The 19,720-nt window shown below is 41.1% G+C and overlaps 1 protein-coding gene and 1 long non-coding RNA gene across 2 annotated transcripts in view; one reads left to right on the forward strand and one right to left on the reverse strand.

Annotated features, from left to right (window-relative positions):
- The window catches only part of LOC126298382 (U-scoloptoxin(01)-Er1a-like), a 101,866-nt gene extending 97,359 nt beyond the window's left edge, over window positions 1-4,507 (reverse strand). Inside the window, exon 1 of the mRNA XM_049989690.1 lies at window positions 4,425-4,507. Coding sequence (XP_049845647.1) covers window positions 4,425-4,458 — 34 coding nt within the window. The 5' untranslated portion in view covers window positions 4,459-4,507. The remainder of the gene's footprint in view (window positions 1-4,424) is intronic.
- Window positions 1-19,720, forward strand: part of LOC126298383 (uncharacterized) — a 454,333-nt gene that overhangs the window by 262,087 nt on the left and 172,526 nt on the right. The window lies entirely within an intron of this gene.

Raw genomic sequence — 19,720 nt, forward strand, 5'->3', positions numbered from 1 at the left:
CAGCAGTATTATAAAGTTATTAACAAAATGGCAACTGTTTTCTCTTTTGACTCTCCGTCTGAACATTTTGATCCAAGATTTTGTGGTTTTGCTGAACCACCTCTGACGCATGTTGTGGTGGATCTTAAATATTCCACCGCTGTTACCTTCGCTCGTGTTTCTTCGAATAAGTTAGAGCTTACCTCTAGTGACCTAAGTTCTCATTCTCCAGCTTTTTTTTTTATCTGGCGGCAACATACCAGCGACTTCGAGGTTGGAAGACCCACAGAAAATTAGTTCGAGTCTTATACTGTTGAGCTCATCGAAAACCAGGAATGTGATCAGAGCAGTTTCTATTAATGATGCGCATAACACTGCTCTATGAAGTGAGTAGACGAATCAGAATGTGAATGCCATGGCTCTGGACAGAGTGGACTGGGCCACAGAGCACGTATAGGACAAACAAACATTGAAAATGGTGTCTAGCAATTCATCGTGTCAATAACATTTCTCTTGGATTCATCATGTGAGGTAGTGATGTTGAAACCACAGTTCGGCCGTTGTGATTAAAATGTTTGACTGCTTTTGTAAACCACTGTGTGTGTAGTGTGACCGTTTACATAAAACGAGGCCATGGTATATTCTTCTGTCCTCTATAATGAAACTGAGATCGATGTTTTTGTACAAAAATGTTATGTTTCTGTGATTTTAAAAGTTCTGTAATACCACATTCATGCCTAGCGATATCGCAATTTAACAACATAGCCCAGTTTAACGTAAAATCATATTTCTTTCCCTCTCATAAGTGGAAACTGGTTAGTTAGACAGGCGTGAACGATTCAGTCTTGTTTTGAAATTTGGTAAGTCTCTAGAAGAAATAAAATTAGGTAAATTAATTAGAGATACGTGTTAAACAAAAACTATTCTCGCAAATGGTTCGTTTCGCAGCCCCTGCGTGTATAATACAGTCACTCATTAAGGAAGGAAGATTAGTGTTAAGGTCTCGTCGATATCTATGTCATTATAGACGCAGCACAAGCTCAGATTGTTTCAAGGATGCCAAAGAAAATTAGCAGTGACCTTTGAACGGAATCATCCCGACAGTGGCCTGAAGCGATTTAAGGAAATCGCGATAAAACTAAATTTGGATGGCCGTACGCGGATTTGAACCATCGTCCTCCAAAATGCGAGCCCAATGTGTTAATTATTAATGAACAAGTAGACTTAAGCTGCATTAACCTGTTCCGATTCAATCGCAACTCGAGGTAGAATGTTCAAGAAGATTAGTATGTAGCGTAGGTAGAGTGACATAGAGAAACTGATTAAACAGCACAGCATATGTAAGTGGAATGATCATAGAAATTGTCATCCTTGAAAATGGTGCAAAGTAAATAAAACCTTTCAGCCCTAAGAAATAAACATGATGTTAGACGCATCACACGTGACCTAAAACATAAGAATGATGAGCTTAGATTCCGAAGCGTAGTGTACTCTGTTATTAACAAAAGTAAGCTGTTTGAAAATTCGCTACGAAACATTTATACATTTAATTTGTGTTGCTGACTGTAAGTCATATGACTTTCTGAAATATTGAGATAACATGTGATGGTCCATATTGAAAAATATTCCATCATGTCAAGTTTCAACAATAAATTTAAACTCAGATATGGGAGTGCAGAGTTAATGTTGCTGATGTATTAATGGTACATTATCTATTGACATCACAATCTACAGTGTGTGCCACCGAACATAGATAACAAGATAATGTTGATGAAGTCTTCGCCGATTAATTAAAAGCTGCAGAATTATTTATATAGCCACCCCGTTTCCATCAACATGCCCAGAATGTGCACAGGACTGCCGTCGGTGAAATAAATATCCGTATGCTAATACCGTATATACTGAAATAAACAGTAGGGAATAGATAAAAGAAAGCTGTTGATTCTAGATTCAGTCATTGCCAGAAAAAATTTCTTTTTTGATATGATATTTACGATGCTACAGAAGAATGAGAATGCTTCTGAAACGCAAGAAACTTTATAAAAATTAGATACATCGGAAAGTATGTTTTCTGTGTTTCAAGTACCGTTGTAAGCCCGTAACAAAATTGCGGGTGGTACGAGTGTAACAAATTCAATTGGCCCGAACCGATACGATCTGTTAAAATTATTATAGGCTATTTCCGACAACCTTTTTCGAAAATTGGACATTCTTCCGTGTATTTAAAGTATGTTATTTACACATTTATATTTTAGTTGTCTTCTTTTATACATTACAGTACATTTACAAACATATTAATTATATGAGATGAATTTTAGTCAGTTATTTGTACGTTATTCCAAGGAAGACGCTCCAGCCTCTCAAGTTTGGACTTTTGCTGTTGCCAGAAAGCTCTGTAGACGATTTTTTCAATCACTGCTTCAACAACATAATGACTAATTGCTTCTTACATTTTTATAAAGTCATCCTAGAATAAACGATTTCGTGTCTGGTCTGTCACATGTGAAATCGAACGAGAGGTTCATATAGCCCACTGTAATGACAGTTTTTCAAAATTCACTTTCGACATGATTTCAGATTTGTGATTTATATGGTTATTTGTCTTATTTTATTTTTAATCGTACGTGTCAATGATAGTTAGAGTTTAACATCTTTCTGATGGCAAGGTCATTACGGTTTGGGGAAAACGGAGAAGAAAGCGGTTGTGATTTGCTTAAGGAAAAGTGTCACCTTTTCAGTTCTTGTGATTTAGGAACTCCGCATAAAACCTAAATCAGATTTGCCAGATGAGGTTCGAACGCCATTGTTCCTGGAAATTAGTCGAACGTCTCAAGCACTGAATTCTTAGGTTTTATTTGCAGATAAGATGCTGTTGTTGGTTTCTATTGGCTTTCTTAAGTCTCTTCGTTTCTGGGTACTAATTTTGTTTTAAAATTCTTCAAAGACTATATAAGCGTTCAGAAGAGCACAGCCACAAAATAATTTGTGCAGGCTTTTCAGAGACACTCACACTTGTATGTTTATTAGTATTAAGAAAGGAGCACAATTAGGTAGAAGCAAATTGTTACCATAATGCAGTTTGAAAATCGTCTTTGGCCTGTGAAATACACTTCTCAGTATGAACATCTTTCTTTAGCATTTCACCGCGCCTGTTGTTAATATTTCTGGTACATCTCATCTTGAAGAGTTATCGCTAGAGTCTACCGCTGAAGATTGCTGGACATCTTTCTGGTGCTCTTTCGTAGATTAAATACGCCTCTCATGAATCACAAAGTTCATCTTTCAATCTTTCCATCATTTAAGTGCAATGGAGTAATAAAATTATAGTATATTTACTAGAAGTAAGTTACAAGTGATTAACACTTTAGGAATGACTCATATCGTTAAACAGGCCGTTATTAGTCTTGGTTCAGTCAGTTTCACAAAACTATGAATCTCTGAACTTAAATACATTGGCGACTATTATGCCTGCAAAGCAATGCAGAGACGTCATGAAGGACCACATTTTTATGACAGTAAAACATTACACAGAAACCAATGAAAATGGTTGTTTGATCTGTACGGTTCATAGATTTTCTTGGCGACAAACAACAATCAAATGATTTCATACAGTGTCTTAATTTATAGCTATCAGAATTACATTAACAAGTAAAAGCCTATAAAGCTGGTAACGTGGTAAGAGAGTTTAACGTCGATCCAAAACTTACAAACCATATAAAAATTTTGCAGTTATTTAAACCAAACTAAGCTCCTGCTGAAACGGATGTCCGAAACCTTGTCATGCATACAGCCGTTATATGCAAAGTTAGAATAGTGTTTACTCTGTACAATAACATATTCCTAAACTGCTCTAGACGAGTAGAAAACTATCGAGTGTTATCTCTTACTTAACGAAAATTCTGTCACGTGTGAACTATGTACCCCATTTACACGGTGTAAAGGGTTCCAAAGAGTAACAACTTCCTTGAGAAGAAGACTCGGCCGCAATACGATATACAGAGTATTCTCACTACAGATTAAGCCATTAACTCGAAGGACGCTTCAAAGGATTGCTGCAGAGAACTATATAGATATTCCAATTCATAATTACTTTTTCCAAGTCAATTCTTACAAAAAAAGTAAAACTAGCTGCCAGACACCGTTTAAAAGTGTATGAATTCTATTTACTATTAAATTTAATAAATAGCGTTATTAGCAATGGGTAACTGCCGTGTTTACGTTTTTGTAAGAATTAACCTGTATTCGTGTGCTTCCAAAGCCTCACCATGTCTGTTTTCGACAAAATAGCATTACATTCTCCTCTCTTGTAGTCTTCTTCCTTGCGTATTTCTTGAGGAAATTCAAAACTACGGTAGAAAGAAGTTAGTTATTTCGTTAATCGAGAGCATGAGCCAGCAGAAGACAAGGCGCGCTGCTGGAACACCGACAACGCGCTGGGTACTCACCTAGCAGAAGAGCGAGGAGCAAGACGGAGTTCATGTTGGTGTCAGGCGCGCACTGCAACGTTAGCCAGTGTCCAGTCCCAGAGGCTGACTACGGACCAGGCCGAAGAGGTGGAGGGAGCTAGTATTTCGAGCGGTTCCCGCATATTTGGGGCAAGCTGAGCCTCGGAGAGAGAGACGGAGGCCGAGAGAGAGCGCCACCACCCCACCCCGCCCCCACGCTTTCTGCCGATGGGAACCTTCGTGCATTTTCATTCGCTACGCTTACAAAAATAGCAGTATAGAGAAAACTTGCCGTTTCTTGACCTTCAAGGACGCGTTCCCGCTCCCCCACATTAAAGCCAGCATTTTTAAATGAAATGTAGGTAAGTGGAGCGTACTCGACAAACAAGTCTAGAGTGAAAAAATTACTCACCTGTTCCAGTCTTCACTGAAATAAGGTGTTCGCTATCCTAGGAGTGTAATAGTTGCTTAATATGTTAAGTGACATGGAAAATATATTTCATTGTTTGATGAACGCGTCATAGTTATTTCTTGAGCTACATAGTGTAGTTTCAACTCTTCTGCTACAGTTGCCGTTTGTACAACGATAAATTATTATGTATCTCAGGCAACACACGAATAATTCTCAACACTGTAATGTAAATTAATGGGAGTGACTCGTATATTTTTCCAAATAACGCTTATCGTCATATAGAGTTAATTATAATGAAATTTCATAAGTTTATGCAGAGAATTTGGTGAGATACACTATTTTAGTCCAGGTAGTTACGACGTCGTGTCCTCGAACAGCATAACACGCTAATTATTTTACGCGAATTATTTTTAAATATCACGATAGTGTGGCCATAATTTCCCCTGTATAAAGTTTAAAGTTTTTGCTACATTTTCTTCACTGCATTCGAAGATCACTTCAACAATTAGAGAAGCATAATGGTAAATATCTGTAAGTTACGAATGCACCGCGATAAAAGGAATTTGTGTTTGAACTGAAACGTGAATGTAAGCTCGTGGGGAATAACCTGGTGCTTCTAGTGGAGGTCCCTCTCATAATTTAAGAGTAAAACTGAAAATTATAGAACGATATGCAACAGGGTACTGTTATAAGACAGTAGACACGTATTTACCAGACTATTACAATGTACAGAAGATTTATAAACAAAAACTTTAAATATCCGTGAGAGGACACTGAACTCATCAACGAACATGACCGGTCTCTGTGATATTACTGATTAACTGATGTACGACTTACTCAGAATCAGGGACTTCATGCTATTGGACACCCATTATTTTATGACACGTTTCTATTCTCACGGCTCAATATATCTTCAAAATAAATTTCTGAATTCAAATAACACGCGACATTCTTTAGAGAAAGCTTTAGAGAAAAGATAGTAACTCAAAATTCCTGTAATTGTAGTAGATGGCTTTAGCACACCCCGAATTTCCGGCTGAAGGTATCATATGTTGGCACTGCGACCTGTACTTGTTACGCTACTGAACTTCCTAACTTTAGAAGCTGTACAGGTATCAGTACTCTTGGACAAATTACTTTCTTGCAATAGCTGGCCCGAGACTGATCCATATCCAGCACTGTATCTGTGTATTAGTATAAGTAATTAAATTGATGGTGCCGACTTACAGTAGCAGTCAGGTCACGACCGGTCTGCTGATTTGATGAAATAGAGTTAAAGTTTTATTCGATTTTGCAAATGTAAATTGCACACTAGAAAGTGGTCGTACTAGATCTAAACATGTGCTGGAAAATGATACTTAGCGCGATTGCATCTATGCCAAGATGTCACACGGAGTAATGTGGCACTGCCGGTACCACTACTTTTTTTCCTCGCAGCCAAACCAGCGGGACCATTTGCAACACAAGATCGACACAATTACTCACGTCTGCCAACATGATTGCATCTTGCAGTAGCAAAGTAATTTCACGACAGCCGTCACGGCTCTTCACATGTCATATCAGTGACCCGGACTGCTTTCAGTGAGGGGTACTCTATTAACATAATAGAAACTGATAGGTGATTAATCAGTCTCAAGTACAGGTGAGTAAAAGGTTGAATACTTAGCGCAGATCAACTCATAAAAGGACTTGTCCTCTCCCACTGGTATTCGACTTAGGGTTTTTCAATATACGTGGTGGTATGAAAGGGTAATGTTGTTTTCAACTCCGTCATAAACAGATCTTTCGCACGTAGAGCTGAGTGACAACTAATGTGTTACGTCCCACACATGTACACGCATTCAATCTCAGCATCAGCAGTTGCAGCTGCCACTTCGAGCGCAACTACCTTCGACATTTGCCGCCTTAGGTAATGTTCTCATTAATCTGGAACTCTGGCGATATAGCAAAGGTCCACACACACACACACACACACACACACACACACACACACACACACACACACACAATCGTGAACCAAAGTTTATATAGGTGCCAGAGTGCTCCGGTGAAATTCTTAGAATATACGTTCAACTATTTCCGGGAAGATTTCTACAAAATTTGCAGCTGGATTTAGAAAACCAGACCTACGTCTCTATTTTAATGTTGTGCTCTCTGTTTGCTCCAAGTACATCTTGTGAAATTTGCGAATGTCACAAAATAGTTTGGATTTTTTGCTTACGATTTTGCACATACAGTCACACTACCGTGAGAACTTTTTTTTATATAGCTGACGTCTAACTGTGAAACAAAAGCGAAGTGTTCGGCTGGTCATGATGATTCGGGCCTGCATGTGTAATAGTTAACTATTTTGTGTTTTCTAATAATGATCTGTATTGGTGAATTTGCAGTCGTCACACACCATAGATTTCCTACATATTCGCAAGTCTCCTGTGTTTATTATAGTGCACATGTTTCTGACAATCTTCTTTGATCTGTGTGCAACAGTAAAATGATAATTTGGGGTTTTTTATCGTCCACTATACACTGATATAAGTGAAAGTGCAGCTGGCTATTACGACTACCGCACGTATAATAATACCTGAACTTATGAACCAATATACGTGATTTTTTTGGTGATGTGTGCTCGGTGATGTTGAAATTAGCTAAATGGAAAGTGTAGTTACGAATAGAGAATATCATCTATGAGGAAACGAATTTTCTTTCAAAGTCATTTGGAATTCAGTAGCTCCAAAAATATTTAATTTCAACAAGAATTTTCTTCATATTCTTTTCATACCGCGTGGTTGTTTTACATATGAATCTCAACGTAAAAATGCTGTAGGAAGTTTACAATATAGCATTGCTTCGACACTGTTACGGTTATACTCAATCGGGTTGTGTTATTGCTTACTTGTTGCATTACTAACCGTTCTCTAAAAATTTTTAGTTTCAATAGAATTTCCTTAATTACTTCTACCCATTTACTATGGTCATTGAGCGCCACATGAAGCAGAGTTCCACGCATGGTGCAGGGAAGTGAACCTTTGTACCTCACAATTCCTTTACATTTATTCTAAACTACCTCAGAATACGCATCTATCTGCTCGATACAATTTGAAACGAGACTCATCCGACCAGGCAACATGTTTCCAGTCTTCAACAGTACAATGTCAGTATTGACGGGCCCAGGCGAGGCGTAAATTTTTGTGTCGTGCAGTCATCAAGGATACACGAGTGGTCCTTCGGCTCCGAAAGCCCATATCGATGATAGTTCGTTAAATTCTTCGCACGCTGACACTTGTTGATGGCCCAGCATTGAAATCTGCAGCAATTTGAGGAAGCGTTGCACTTCTGTCACTCTGAACGATTCTCTTCAGTCATCGTTGGTCCCGTACTTGCAGGATCTTTCTGCGGCCTCAGCGATGTCGAAGAGTTGATGTTTTATCGGATTCCTGGTATTCACGGTACACTCCCCACTTCATCGCTAACTCGGAAATGCTGTGTCCCATCGCTCGAACGCCGATTGTAACACAACGTTCAAACTCACTTAAATCTTGATAACCTGCCATTGTAGCAGCAGTAACTGATCTAACAACTGCCCCAAGACACTTGTATAGGCGTCGCCGTATTCTGCCTCTTTACATATCTCTATATTTGAATAAGCATGCCTATATCAGTTTCTTTGGCGCTTCAGTGTAGTAACGAGATATGGAAAATCGGTTCAAAAGAGAACGCGCAAATGACGTTAAGCAAAGATTAGTAGCGATTCGTGCGTCTGTGAAAAGACCTATGCTCAAAACATGTAACTACTACCACCGTCATAGCTTACCAAAAGATCTGGCAGAGAACCCGATAAAATTCTGGTCCTATGTAATATCGCTAAGTGGGTCTAAGGCTTCCGTCCAGTCACTTGCGGACTAGTCTGGTCTTGCAGTTGAAGACAGCAAAAACGAAAGCCGAAGTTTTAAATTTCACATTCACCATCTCATTCCCGCAAGATAACTGAACAAACATACCGTCGTTTGACCATAGAACACTCTGCCGTATGGACGACATATTAATAAGCATCCTTAGCGTAGAGGAACAACTGAAGGAGTTGAAAACAAATAAATCACCAGGTCCGGATGGATCCCAGTTCGGTTTTTAAATAGTACTGTACGGCACTAGCTCCTTACGTAGCTTACATCTATAGCGAATCTCATGCCCAGCGCAAAGTCTCAAGTGACTGGAAGCAAGGATAGGGGATTCCTGTGTATAAGAAGGGAAAAAGAACGGACCCGCAAAATGATAGACCAATATCTCTAACATTTTCTTAAGTCAGCACGGTTTTAGAAAGCATTGCTCGTGCGATACTCAGCTTGCCCTTTTCTCGTATGACATAGTGCTAGCTATGGATGAAGAGAAACAGGCAGATTCCATATTTCTAGATTCCCGGAAAGCGTTTGACACGGCGCCCCCTTGCAGGATGTTAAAGAAAGTACGAGCATATCGAACAGGTTCTCAGACATGTGAGTGGCTCAAACACTACTTAAATTATGGAATCCACTAGGTTGTCTTTGACGGAGAGTGTTCACAGACAAGGGTATCGTCAGGAGTTCCCCAGGGAAGTGTGATAGAACCGCTATTATTTTTTATAAATATAAATCTGCGATTATTTGTTGATGACGCTGTGGTGTAGGGTAAGGTAACGAAGTTGAGTGACTGTAGGACGATACAGGATGACTTACACAGAATTTCTAATTGGTGTGATGAATGACTGCTAGCTTTAAATATAGCAAAATGTAAGTTAATGCGGATAAGTAGGAAAAGCAAACCAATAATGTTCGGATATAGCGTTAGTAGTGTCTTTCTTGATACCGTCAAGGCGTTTAAATATCTGGCAGTAACTTTTCAAAGCGATATGAAATTGAATGAGCATGTGAGACGGTGGTAGAAAAGGCGAATGGTCGACTTCCGTTTATTGGGAGAATTCGAAGAAAGTTGCCTCATCTATAAAGAAGGCCGCATATAGGACGCTAGTGCAACCTATTCGTGAGTACTGCCCTAGCGTTTGGGAACCGTACCACGTCGGTTTAAAGAAAGAGGCGGGCTGCTACATTTGTTACTGGTGGATTCGAACGCCCCGTAAGTGTTACGGAGATGCTTGGGGAGCTGAAATGAAAATCTCTGGAGGGAAGACGATGTTCTTTTCGAGGAACACTACTGAAAAAATTTTGAGAATCGGCATTTGAGGCTGACTGCAGAGCGATTCTGTTGCCTCCAACATACATTACGAGTAAGGAGCACGAAGATAAGATACCAGAAATTAGGGCTCACATGGACGCATATAGGCAGTTGTTTCTGCCTCCTTCTAGTTAAGGGTGGAACGGGAAAGGGAACGACTAGTGGTGGTACGGGAACTCAGCCACGCGCCGTAAGGTGGACTGCGGAGTACCTATGTAGATGCAGTAGATGTAAAAATGAAGAACAAAGCTATGAAGGTAGTGCAGGAGGCTCTTAGAAGCTTATTTTTCTAAATGGGCCAAACTACGATTTGTGAAAAGATGAGCAAATAAGTCATATGGACGTATGGCCGGAAATGCACTGTGTCTATACTGCAGTATATTTTTTAATTCATCATGCTTGCATATCAAAGTGATGTGCACGACATACTGTGATGGACCACCGTTCGACAAGGTTTTCGAAGTAGCTTCCACGGGGCCTTGAAGCATGCGCTACACCGACGAAGCAGCGACTGACGCACACGATCAAATGAGTCATCCTGCAAGTGAGTGGCGTCACGTGCAACATGAACGCGTTCCAGAGTTTGCCCGTCCAGGATGGTCTCCCCTCACACTCTTTCAAGTGCCCCTGCAGGTAGAAATCTAAAAGGCGGAGATCCGGCGACTGAGCGGGGCGTGCGATTGGACCACATCGTCCGATGTATCGGCAGAGGTAGATGCTGTCGAGCTGCCTTCGCACGGAAATGAGCTGAATCAGCATCATGTAGTAGCCATATTACCCTTCGAAACATCAAAGACACGTCTCGCAGCAGGAGAGGCAGCGTCACACGCAGGAAGTGTAGGTGTTGTGGAAGAACTGATCCCATGAGGCAGTCGCCAATAATCTACGTCCTCACACTGAGACTAAACCGTTGCTAATGGTTCGCTGCCATGATACAACGGGCATTCTCCGTAGCCGATTGGTGGTTGTTGTGAAGGTTGACGATACTGCCTTCGTAAAGATAGCCTCATCTGTAAATAAGATGGATGACAGAAAGCTCAGCACCTTTCTGGTTTGTGCGACGAACCAGCGAATAAACCACCGCCGCGGAGGTAACTTCGTAGATAGCAACTAGCGTTGCAAGTGATACGGATAGTGGTAGTTATTGCGGAGAATGTTTTACACGCTCGTCTGTCTTACCCCATGCAGGAGAGCCAAATGCCTTTTGCGGATGCCGCGGTCGTATTCTGCAATGTTTAACACTTGTTCCTCCGAGGCCTGTGTACAGACGGGGCGCACCTACCATTCGTGGTTACCTACTCCCGTAAATGAGCGTGTCACATGCAAACGATGGATCAAAAATGGTTCAAATGGCTCTGAGCACTACGGGACTTAACATCTGACATCATCAGTCCTCTAGAACGTAGAACTACTTAAACCTAACTTACCTAAGGACATAACACACATCCATGGCCAAGGCAGGATTCGAACCTGCGACCTTAGCGGTCGAGCGGTTCCATACTGAAGCGCCTAGAACCGTTCGGCCACACCGGCCGGCCCAAAAACGATGGAAAAATATTGCAAACTGTTTATGGAGGGATTGATGTCGGCTGCGATAATTTTACCGTTATACTTGTTCTTCCGCCCGTCCATTGTAATTTACTTGTCTGTATGTAAAGATGATGTTGGTTTGTTCTGGTTGATATACCGGGCCATCGTCTTTCGGAGGTGTGTTACGCGATACACGTACAGCCCTGAGTGAGTCGGCAACAATAGTGAAGCGGATGCTCCCCTCAAGCGAAGTTCGAGAGCGCAGTCGTCCTGGACAGCATTACTACCCTTCTGTATGTGGAGCTAAAACACTAGAACCGACAGAATATTCGCAGTTGCCTGTTATGTTCTCATGTGTACATTTACATTTACATGATTACTCTGCAGTTCACTGTTAAGTTCCTGATAGAGGGTTCATCGAACCGCCTTTAAGCTACTTCTCTACCGCTCTATTCTCGAACAGCACGCGGTAAAAATGAACGCTAAAAACTTACCTTGCGAGCTCTGATTTCTCTTATTTTAATATACTTTCAATCACAGAAACCTAAACTGTCAGAGACGTTTTATCTCCTCCATAAAGTAGAGGTAACTCTCTTGAAATGCCTTTCGAGCCATATGTCCACACGACCTTTGTTGCTCCTCATCCTCTCAGAGATAGTTGCCTGCAGTTTGTCACCATTCACCAAAATCATCCTCTATAAAGTCAGTCATTAAATGCAAGTATAAAGGGATAAAGTACAAAGAGCCGTGTCGAACAACTTAACTCGTAAGAGTTATTAGACAAAGGAACTAAACAAAAGTATGATACTTTACAGAAGAATGGGCCTATTGGTTTAGATATGAAATGAGTAACAAGTGCTAATAAGAAAGCTATTGTGGATGGAATTCGTACTGGAACCAAGAAGAACTGTTAGAAAATTAAGGACTACAGAAAAGTTAAATTTCGCTTAAAGACATAATGCGTATGCAAAGGTATCACAGTACATAGAAGTATGTAAAAAGACTAGAGCTACATAAAAAAACTAAACCTGGTAGGGAAGAGTTTGTAGTGGTTTATTAACGTGAGACTGTTACTCTACCATGAACTGTGCCCTTACATTGTAACAAATTTCATAAAAACGTTCACATCTGTAGAGGACGAGAGGTTTTCTATAGACGTTTCATTGCTCTCAGTGCGAGGCAAAAACAGCGGAGTTCTTGCGCAACGTCAAGGAAAACGACATGGCAGAAATACTTTGAGCAGTCGATGGGATCAACATACACTTGTGAGTACTCAAATGGGACCTCGTTTGAAGGAACGAATCCCTAACTGAACACATTTGGTAAGGACACAATTTTGTAGATCCATTCTCCTTTCTATCGCATCAGACTCATATACACTCCTGGAAATGGAAAAAAGAACACATTGACACCGGTGTGTCAGACCCACCATACTTGCTCCGGACACTGCGAGAGGGCTGTACAAGCAATGATCACACGCACGGCACAGCGGACACACCAGGAACCGCGGTGTTGGCCGTCGAATGGCGCTAGCTGCGAAGCATTTGTGCACCGCCGCCTTCAGTGTCAGCCAGTTTGCCGTGGCATACGGAGCTCCATCGCAGTCTTTAACACTGGTAGCATGCCGCGACAGCGTGGACGTGAACCGTAAGTATAGTTGATGGACTTTGAGCGAGGGCGTATAGTGGGCATGCGGGAGGCCGGGTGGACGTACCGCCGAATTGCTCAACACGTGGGGCGTGAGGTCTCCACAGTACATCGATGTTGTCGCCAGTGGTCGGCGGAAGGTACACGTGCCCGTCGACCTGGGACCGGACCGCAGCGACGCACGGATGCACACCAAGACCGTAGGATCCTACGCAGTGCCGTAGGGGACCGCACCGCCACTTCCCAGCAAATTTGGGACACTGTTGCTCCTGGGGTATCGGCGGGGACCATTCGCAACCGTCTCCATAAAGCTGGGCTACGGTCCCGCACACCGTTGGCCGTCTTCCGCTCACGCCCCAACATCGTGCAGCCCGCCTCCAGTGGTGTGGCGACAGGCGTGAATGGAGGGACGAATGGAGACGTGTCGTCTTCAGCGATGAGAGTCGCTTCTGCCTTGGTGCCAATGCTGGTCGTATGCGTGTTTGGCGCCGTGCAGGTGAGCGCCACAATCAGGACTGCATACGACCGAGGCACACAGGGCCAATACCCGGCATCATGGTGTGGGGAGCGATCTCCTACACTGGCCGTACACCTCTGGTGATCGTCGAGGGGACACTGAATAGTGCACGGTACATCCAAACCGTCATCGAACCCATCGTTCTACCATTCCTAGACCGTCAAGGTAACTTGCTGTTCCAACAGAACAATGCACGTCCGCATGTATCCCGTGCCACCAAACGTGCTGTAGAAGGTGTAAGTCAACTACCCTGGCCAGCAAGATCTCCGGATCTGTCCCCCATTGAGCATGTTTGGGACTGGATGAAGCGTCGTCTCACGCGGTCTGCACGTCCAGCACGAACGCTGGTCCAACTGAGGCGCCAGGTGGAAATGGCATGGCAAGCCGTTCCACAGGACTACATCCAGCATCTCTACGATTGTCTCCATGGGAGAATAGCAGCCTGCATTGCTGCGAAAGGTGGATATACACTGTACTAGTGCCGACATTGTGCATGCTCTGTTGCCTGTGTCTATGCTCCTGTGGTTCTGTCAGTGTGATCATGTGATGTATCTAACCCCAGGAATGTGTCAATAAAGTTTCCCCTTCCTGGGACAATGAATTCACGGTGTTCTTATTTCAATTTCCAGGAGTGTATAATATTTCACGGTGGTGCATGACAACACGTCTACTGTAAACTGCGCGTACACTGCTACTGGGTTGTTCGATTGCGGTGAAATTTTATTTGGTTAAGAGCCCTATGAAGTAAGCGACAACGATTGATGAATTAAAAAAAATTGTTTTCCGTGATTTCCCTAAATCGTTTCAGGTAAATTCCGGGATGGTTCCTTTGAAAGGGCACGGCCGATTTCCTTCCCCATCCTCCCCTAACCTGAGCTTGTGCTCCGTCTCTAATGACGTTAAAACACACTAACCCTAATAAATTAAAATTAATATCTTGGTTACTAACACTCATCAAATTTTTTCCTGTTGCTTCTGTAATAAACATCTGTTTCACCTTGAAAGAGATTGACCATTATATTGGAGTTAGACGCTGACAGCTTAGAGATTTCACTTACAAGTCTCCCCCAGACTCGACTTCTGTCCACACATTACTTGAGGAAGTTGCATTTTCAAAGTGACGCTGATCCTTGAAGTGCGGAAGACCACTGTCTCTAGTAAACGTGACACACCACTGATAGATTTGGAGTCTACCGTAGCACTAGGAAAACGTAATTTTGTCATACATGTTTAAATTTCCATGACACAAAGGCGAGAAAACTATTCACGCAACTGTCCATAACATATTACAAATAGATACTTCGTTAGTATTACAATAAATTTTTACCCTTTTTCTAGGAACTATCATACGATCTAACTAACGTCATACCAGCGTACCAGAGAGACGTAATGAAGTGTGAGCGATAAACTGAGGTATTAAGGTGTAGACAAAAGATCACTAGCACCTGATGGTATTGGAATTGAGTGCAGTCTAATTACCGAGCATATTTTAAATTTATGTAGGACTGAACTGACAATTTCCTGTATCTGTTACTCCAAGGAAACTTTAAATCTTATACACGTTTGATTTTTGAATGAGTAAAATGGGCGTTTATAAACAGCTGAAAAATTAATATGAGTATGGAATGTTAATATGAATATTAAATGCAGCATGTGTAATCAGCAGATGATAATAGTTAAAGTATGATTATAGAAAAGAGAAATTTTGTAAAGAGTAATAGCAAAATTTTCTAGAAACTACCCTCCATTTAATCACGTAAAGAGAAAAGAGAAGATAGTTAAGGGAAAATTTTGAAAAGAATTCAAAAGCAATAATAAAAAAGTTTACTTTACTTGTTGTGCTGCCTGAAAGAAACTGGTACTTAGACGAACTGTATAAAACAACTAATAAATAAAAATTACAAATTCTATTTCAGGATAGACATAGACCAATGACAGATTCAATGCGCAACAGAAACCGGAACAGTGATCTAAAACATCACGAAAATAGTGAACAAAAAACATCTGAGTTCCTCTGTTAGTGATGACACAAAATAAGACTAACATACACCAAAAGAGCTTTTTCAGAATAATAGCATTTTGCTTATACGAAATACTGACTTTTAATTCAGGAAGGAATTTCCGAAATCATGCAATTATTCTGAAGCACGTGGTGTATAGAAGTCGGGAATGTACGTTGCATTATTTCATGAGACACTGTGATACAAAGTTAAGATTGCATCAAAGAGAACTGCAATTGCGGAGAATGAGATTCGGTGATTACAGAGATTACATTCGGCCATTTAGGGAGCAGAGAATTACTACAGACGCAAAGGTTGCCGAGCAGGTTATCTCTCGGCATTGTGGGTCATAAACCTCCACAACGGCAGTGCGCAAAATAATAACGATCTAAGAGAACAGAGTTGAACCATAATATCTGCTGTAATTGGTATGTTTGTTGCGCAAAAAACAATTTGTGACTGCTGAGAGTAAATTTTAGTATTCAAGTAATAACGGATGTGGAATGCATGAATAAAGGTACTGTTACAGATTTATTTGAGCTGGAAAAATGAACAGTTCGTTTCTGATGTTGATAACAGATTTGCAGATAATATTGCGATTATGCTGTTTCTGTTAAACACATAGTCATCAGAAAAACGACTGAAGAACGTGATACAGGGTGTTTCAAAATTACATGACAAAATTCGAGAGGTTGTGGAAAGTGTCTTGAAGAACAAAATGAGGATGAGAACCCGTGTCCGTAAACGTCATCAAACTCCGCTACAAATCGTCGAAGTTATAGGATGATGGAGAGGGATAAATGAGTAAATGAATCAGTTTGAGATAAGAAACCCTGGCCGGGAAACAAACGAGTCGAAGTTACAAGCGAAAATCGTTCTCATACCTCTGACTGTTTTTCGTAAGACTGTAGGATATGCAACTTTCAGAGGTGTTTGTATGGGCTAAAACAAGAACATGGGCTCTAAAATATATACCTTAAGAGCTGTGACCACTACTTCAATAGCCGCGCGGGATTAGCCGAGCGCTCTTAGGCGCTGCAGTCATGAACTGTACGGCACGTCCCTGCGGAGGTTCGAGTCCTCCCTCGGACATGGGTGTGTGTGTGTTTGTCCTTAGGATAATTTAGGTTAAGCAGTGTGTAATCTTAGGGACTGATGACCTTAACAGTTAAGTTCCATAAGATTTCACACAAATCTGAACATCTGAACTACTTCAATAGCGGAGATGAGTTCCGCGGTAGCGAAATAAACAACTGCTCATAGCTCTTAAAGTATGCATGTTAGTGCACATGTTTACTGAACTTTTTTCCTTGTTTTGATCCATATTACCACCTCGGAAAGATCTCTATCCTGCAATCTTAGCAACACCAGTACCGGTACATGTTTTCCACTGTCAGAGGTATCAGAATGATTTTCGCTAATAACTTTCGACTCTATCGTGTCCAGACCAATGTCCCTTACCTAAAACTGATACACTTATCCGTCTCCGTCATCCATGTAATTTTGTAACATCATCACGGAATCACCCTGTATCGCATACTTACACAAGCGCCCGCGCCTATAACTTCTACGGTATGTAGCGTCGTAGGATGACGTTTCCGTACACCGGTTCCTACAGTCATTTTGTTCCTTCAAATACCTTCCACATCCCATTGAAAGTTTGTAGGTGTAATTTTGAAAAACTCTGTATACATGGAATCAAAGAACGCAGCTGTTGTTTTATGGTGTCAATAAATGGTTAAATATTGAATAAGCTAACAAATAATCATAAATTGTATTCCGATAACCATGCATTCTCTACAGATGTGTTTCAAGAAATAAAATGGCAAATTTCGCGTATCAACATTTACTGTCTGATATGTGCAATAAGTATGATGAAAAAACCCGGCAGGTATTTTTATTTAAAAATTCCTTGTGCTATTGACTTACGATGTATTCGCCATAATTGATCGATATCATAGAACAGAGAACTGATTTATAATTTGGATATTTCCCTTGCAGCCTTGTCCCAGTCTCCTGAGTACAGCAGCGAAGTTTAAAAATTTCATTTTTAAAGAAAACAAACAATGAAGAGCTTACATGCACAGACAAGCAGTAACGCAAGCCGCTGTCCAGTAGGGATACATCTTATTTGATCTGGAAAAGCATTTGCGTGAATGTTGCAAAGGAGGATGATAAATGTAAAGAACTGTTTTTTAAAACTGTGAAGTGTCATGGTGGTTTCATGGTGATTCATGATCCGAAAAACCTTGCCACGTTACAGAAGTCTCTGTTTCATCATTTTGCTCAGTGTTAATGAAACTTGTAACAGAAAATATGAAAAATTGTGCAATTAGGGTGCAAACCATCGTTCATACAGAAGTATATAGCCAAAAATGAGAATTTTTGCCTCTTATAATAAGTTAATTTTTTTTTAATGCCATGTCAGATGATTAACATACTAGGATAACAATTTAGTTTAGCGGTAATAAACGCCATCTCAAAAACAAACTAAGTTGGGCTCATTGCCAGCAAACGATTGAAAGCAAGATCATAAGTGGTTATTCTCTCTCCTGGAGGGATTCGACATTAAATTTTGACTATAGAGAGCACTATTCAGTCTATCAGAGAATCGTCTTCATATGCGCGACAATAGTTTCGTACTTTCCAACAGGAGTGGAAAAGCTATTAGTTTTACAATTTATGCTTTACCCACTCACATAAGTGACCTTTGGTACACTTGTGTCAAGAGATCTTTGACATATACGAACAGTATGAGACATTGTGACAATATGTTCGGGCCAGACAGTGATACGTGACATAGTGACGTGCATGGAAGTGGGAGGCACTTACTGTTTTTGTTATCTCTCGCCCTATGGCGTGCTAGTTAATGCATAGTCTGATGCCCCGTATGGCAGTTTCGTATTAACAAAGGCAGCCCATATTGTGAATAAGCTGTTCAGAGTGGCTTGCGATGACGCCTCTCATTCCAACACATTTGCGTAAATCCACTTTTAAGTAGACTTCCTATTGCTACAACATACCTCACTAACTATGATACAATACGTTTACCTTCTTTCCATTAATTGACTTCCACTAATGGTTCTACCATCAGAGAGTACGTCGAATAAAGAACTCCTTATTGCAGATATCCAAAACATTAGAATGTTAAGATGTATCAGGTCGCGTGGCGTAGCTCGACAAGACTTGCGTCTTTGAAAAGAGGAACGAGATCGGCAGCTGCAATATGACGCACGGAAAGTCTTCTTTAATTAAATAATTATCCTACATATACAGAAATTTGTTATACTTGCCAGCAGGAGGACACAGATCTGTTGCAATAACCCGAAGGCCCACTTATTAACCACTTGCTAATATCAAGCCTCTTATAATATACCACGTGCAGATGGAACAAGTAGATCCAAGAGAGGAGTGTCAGGGCATTCCCATCTGATCCCAAAGTAGCTTATAATACTTTTTCGTTGATATTACACTGTCCAACTCAAGTTAAAGAGTTAATGGAAATGAGAGTACACACAAAAAATAATATCACTGGAACACATGGTCTATTTATAACTACAGTGTCGAAAAAGAATTAGTACACCTGGAAAGACGACGTCGATTTTTATTCGATTGCGGCACATGCCATCTGGGGGATAGTAGATGTGCTGATAATGATTTCAACAACTTTCGCCAGCAGGTCACGTAGTGCCATAATTACCACTGTGCCATCTGCGCCTACCTCTTAATATGGAATGCTCACAGTCAGAAGGTTCAGTGTGGTACAAACGTGTGAAGCAAGCATGTAACCATGCCACGAAGATGCACTCGTGTCTGTGATCTTCCGAGTGTCGGGATGGTCGTTTCGGAACATTGGCACACAAGTTGGACGTGCTGCGTCAGGTGTGCAACGATGATGGTATCAGTGGTTACGTTAACATTCTCATACCAATAGACTAGATTCTGGACGTCCACGCAACACAGACGGCTGCCAGGATCGTCGTTT

Source organism: Schistocerca gregaria, chromosome X (assembly GCF_023897955.1).
Source record: "Schistocerca gregaria isolate iqSchGreg1 chromosome X, iqSchGreg1.2, whole genome shotgun sequence".
Classification (NCBI taxonomy): Eukaryota; Metazoa; Arthropoda; class Insecta; order Orthoptera; family Acrididae; genus Schistocerca; species Schistocerca gregaria.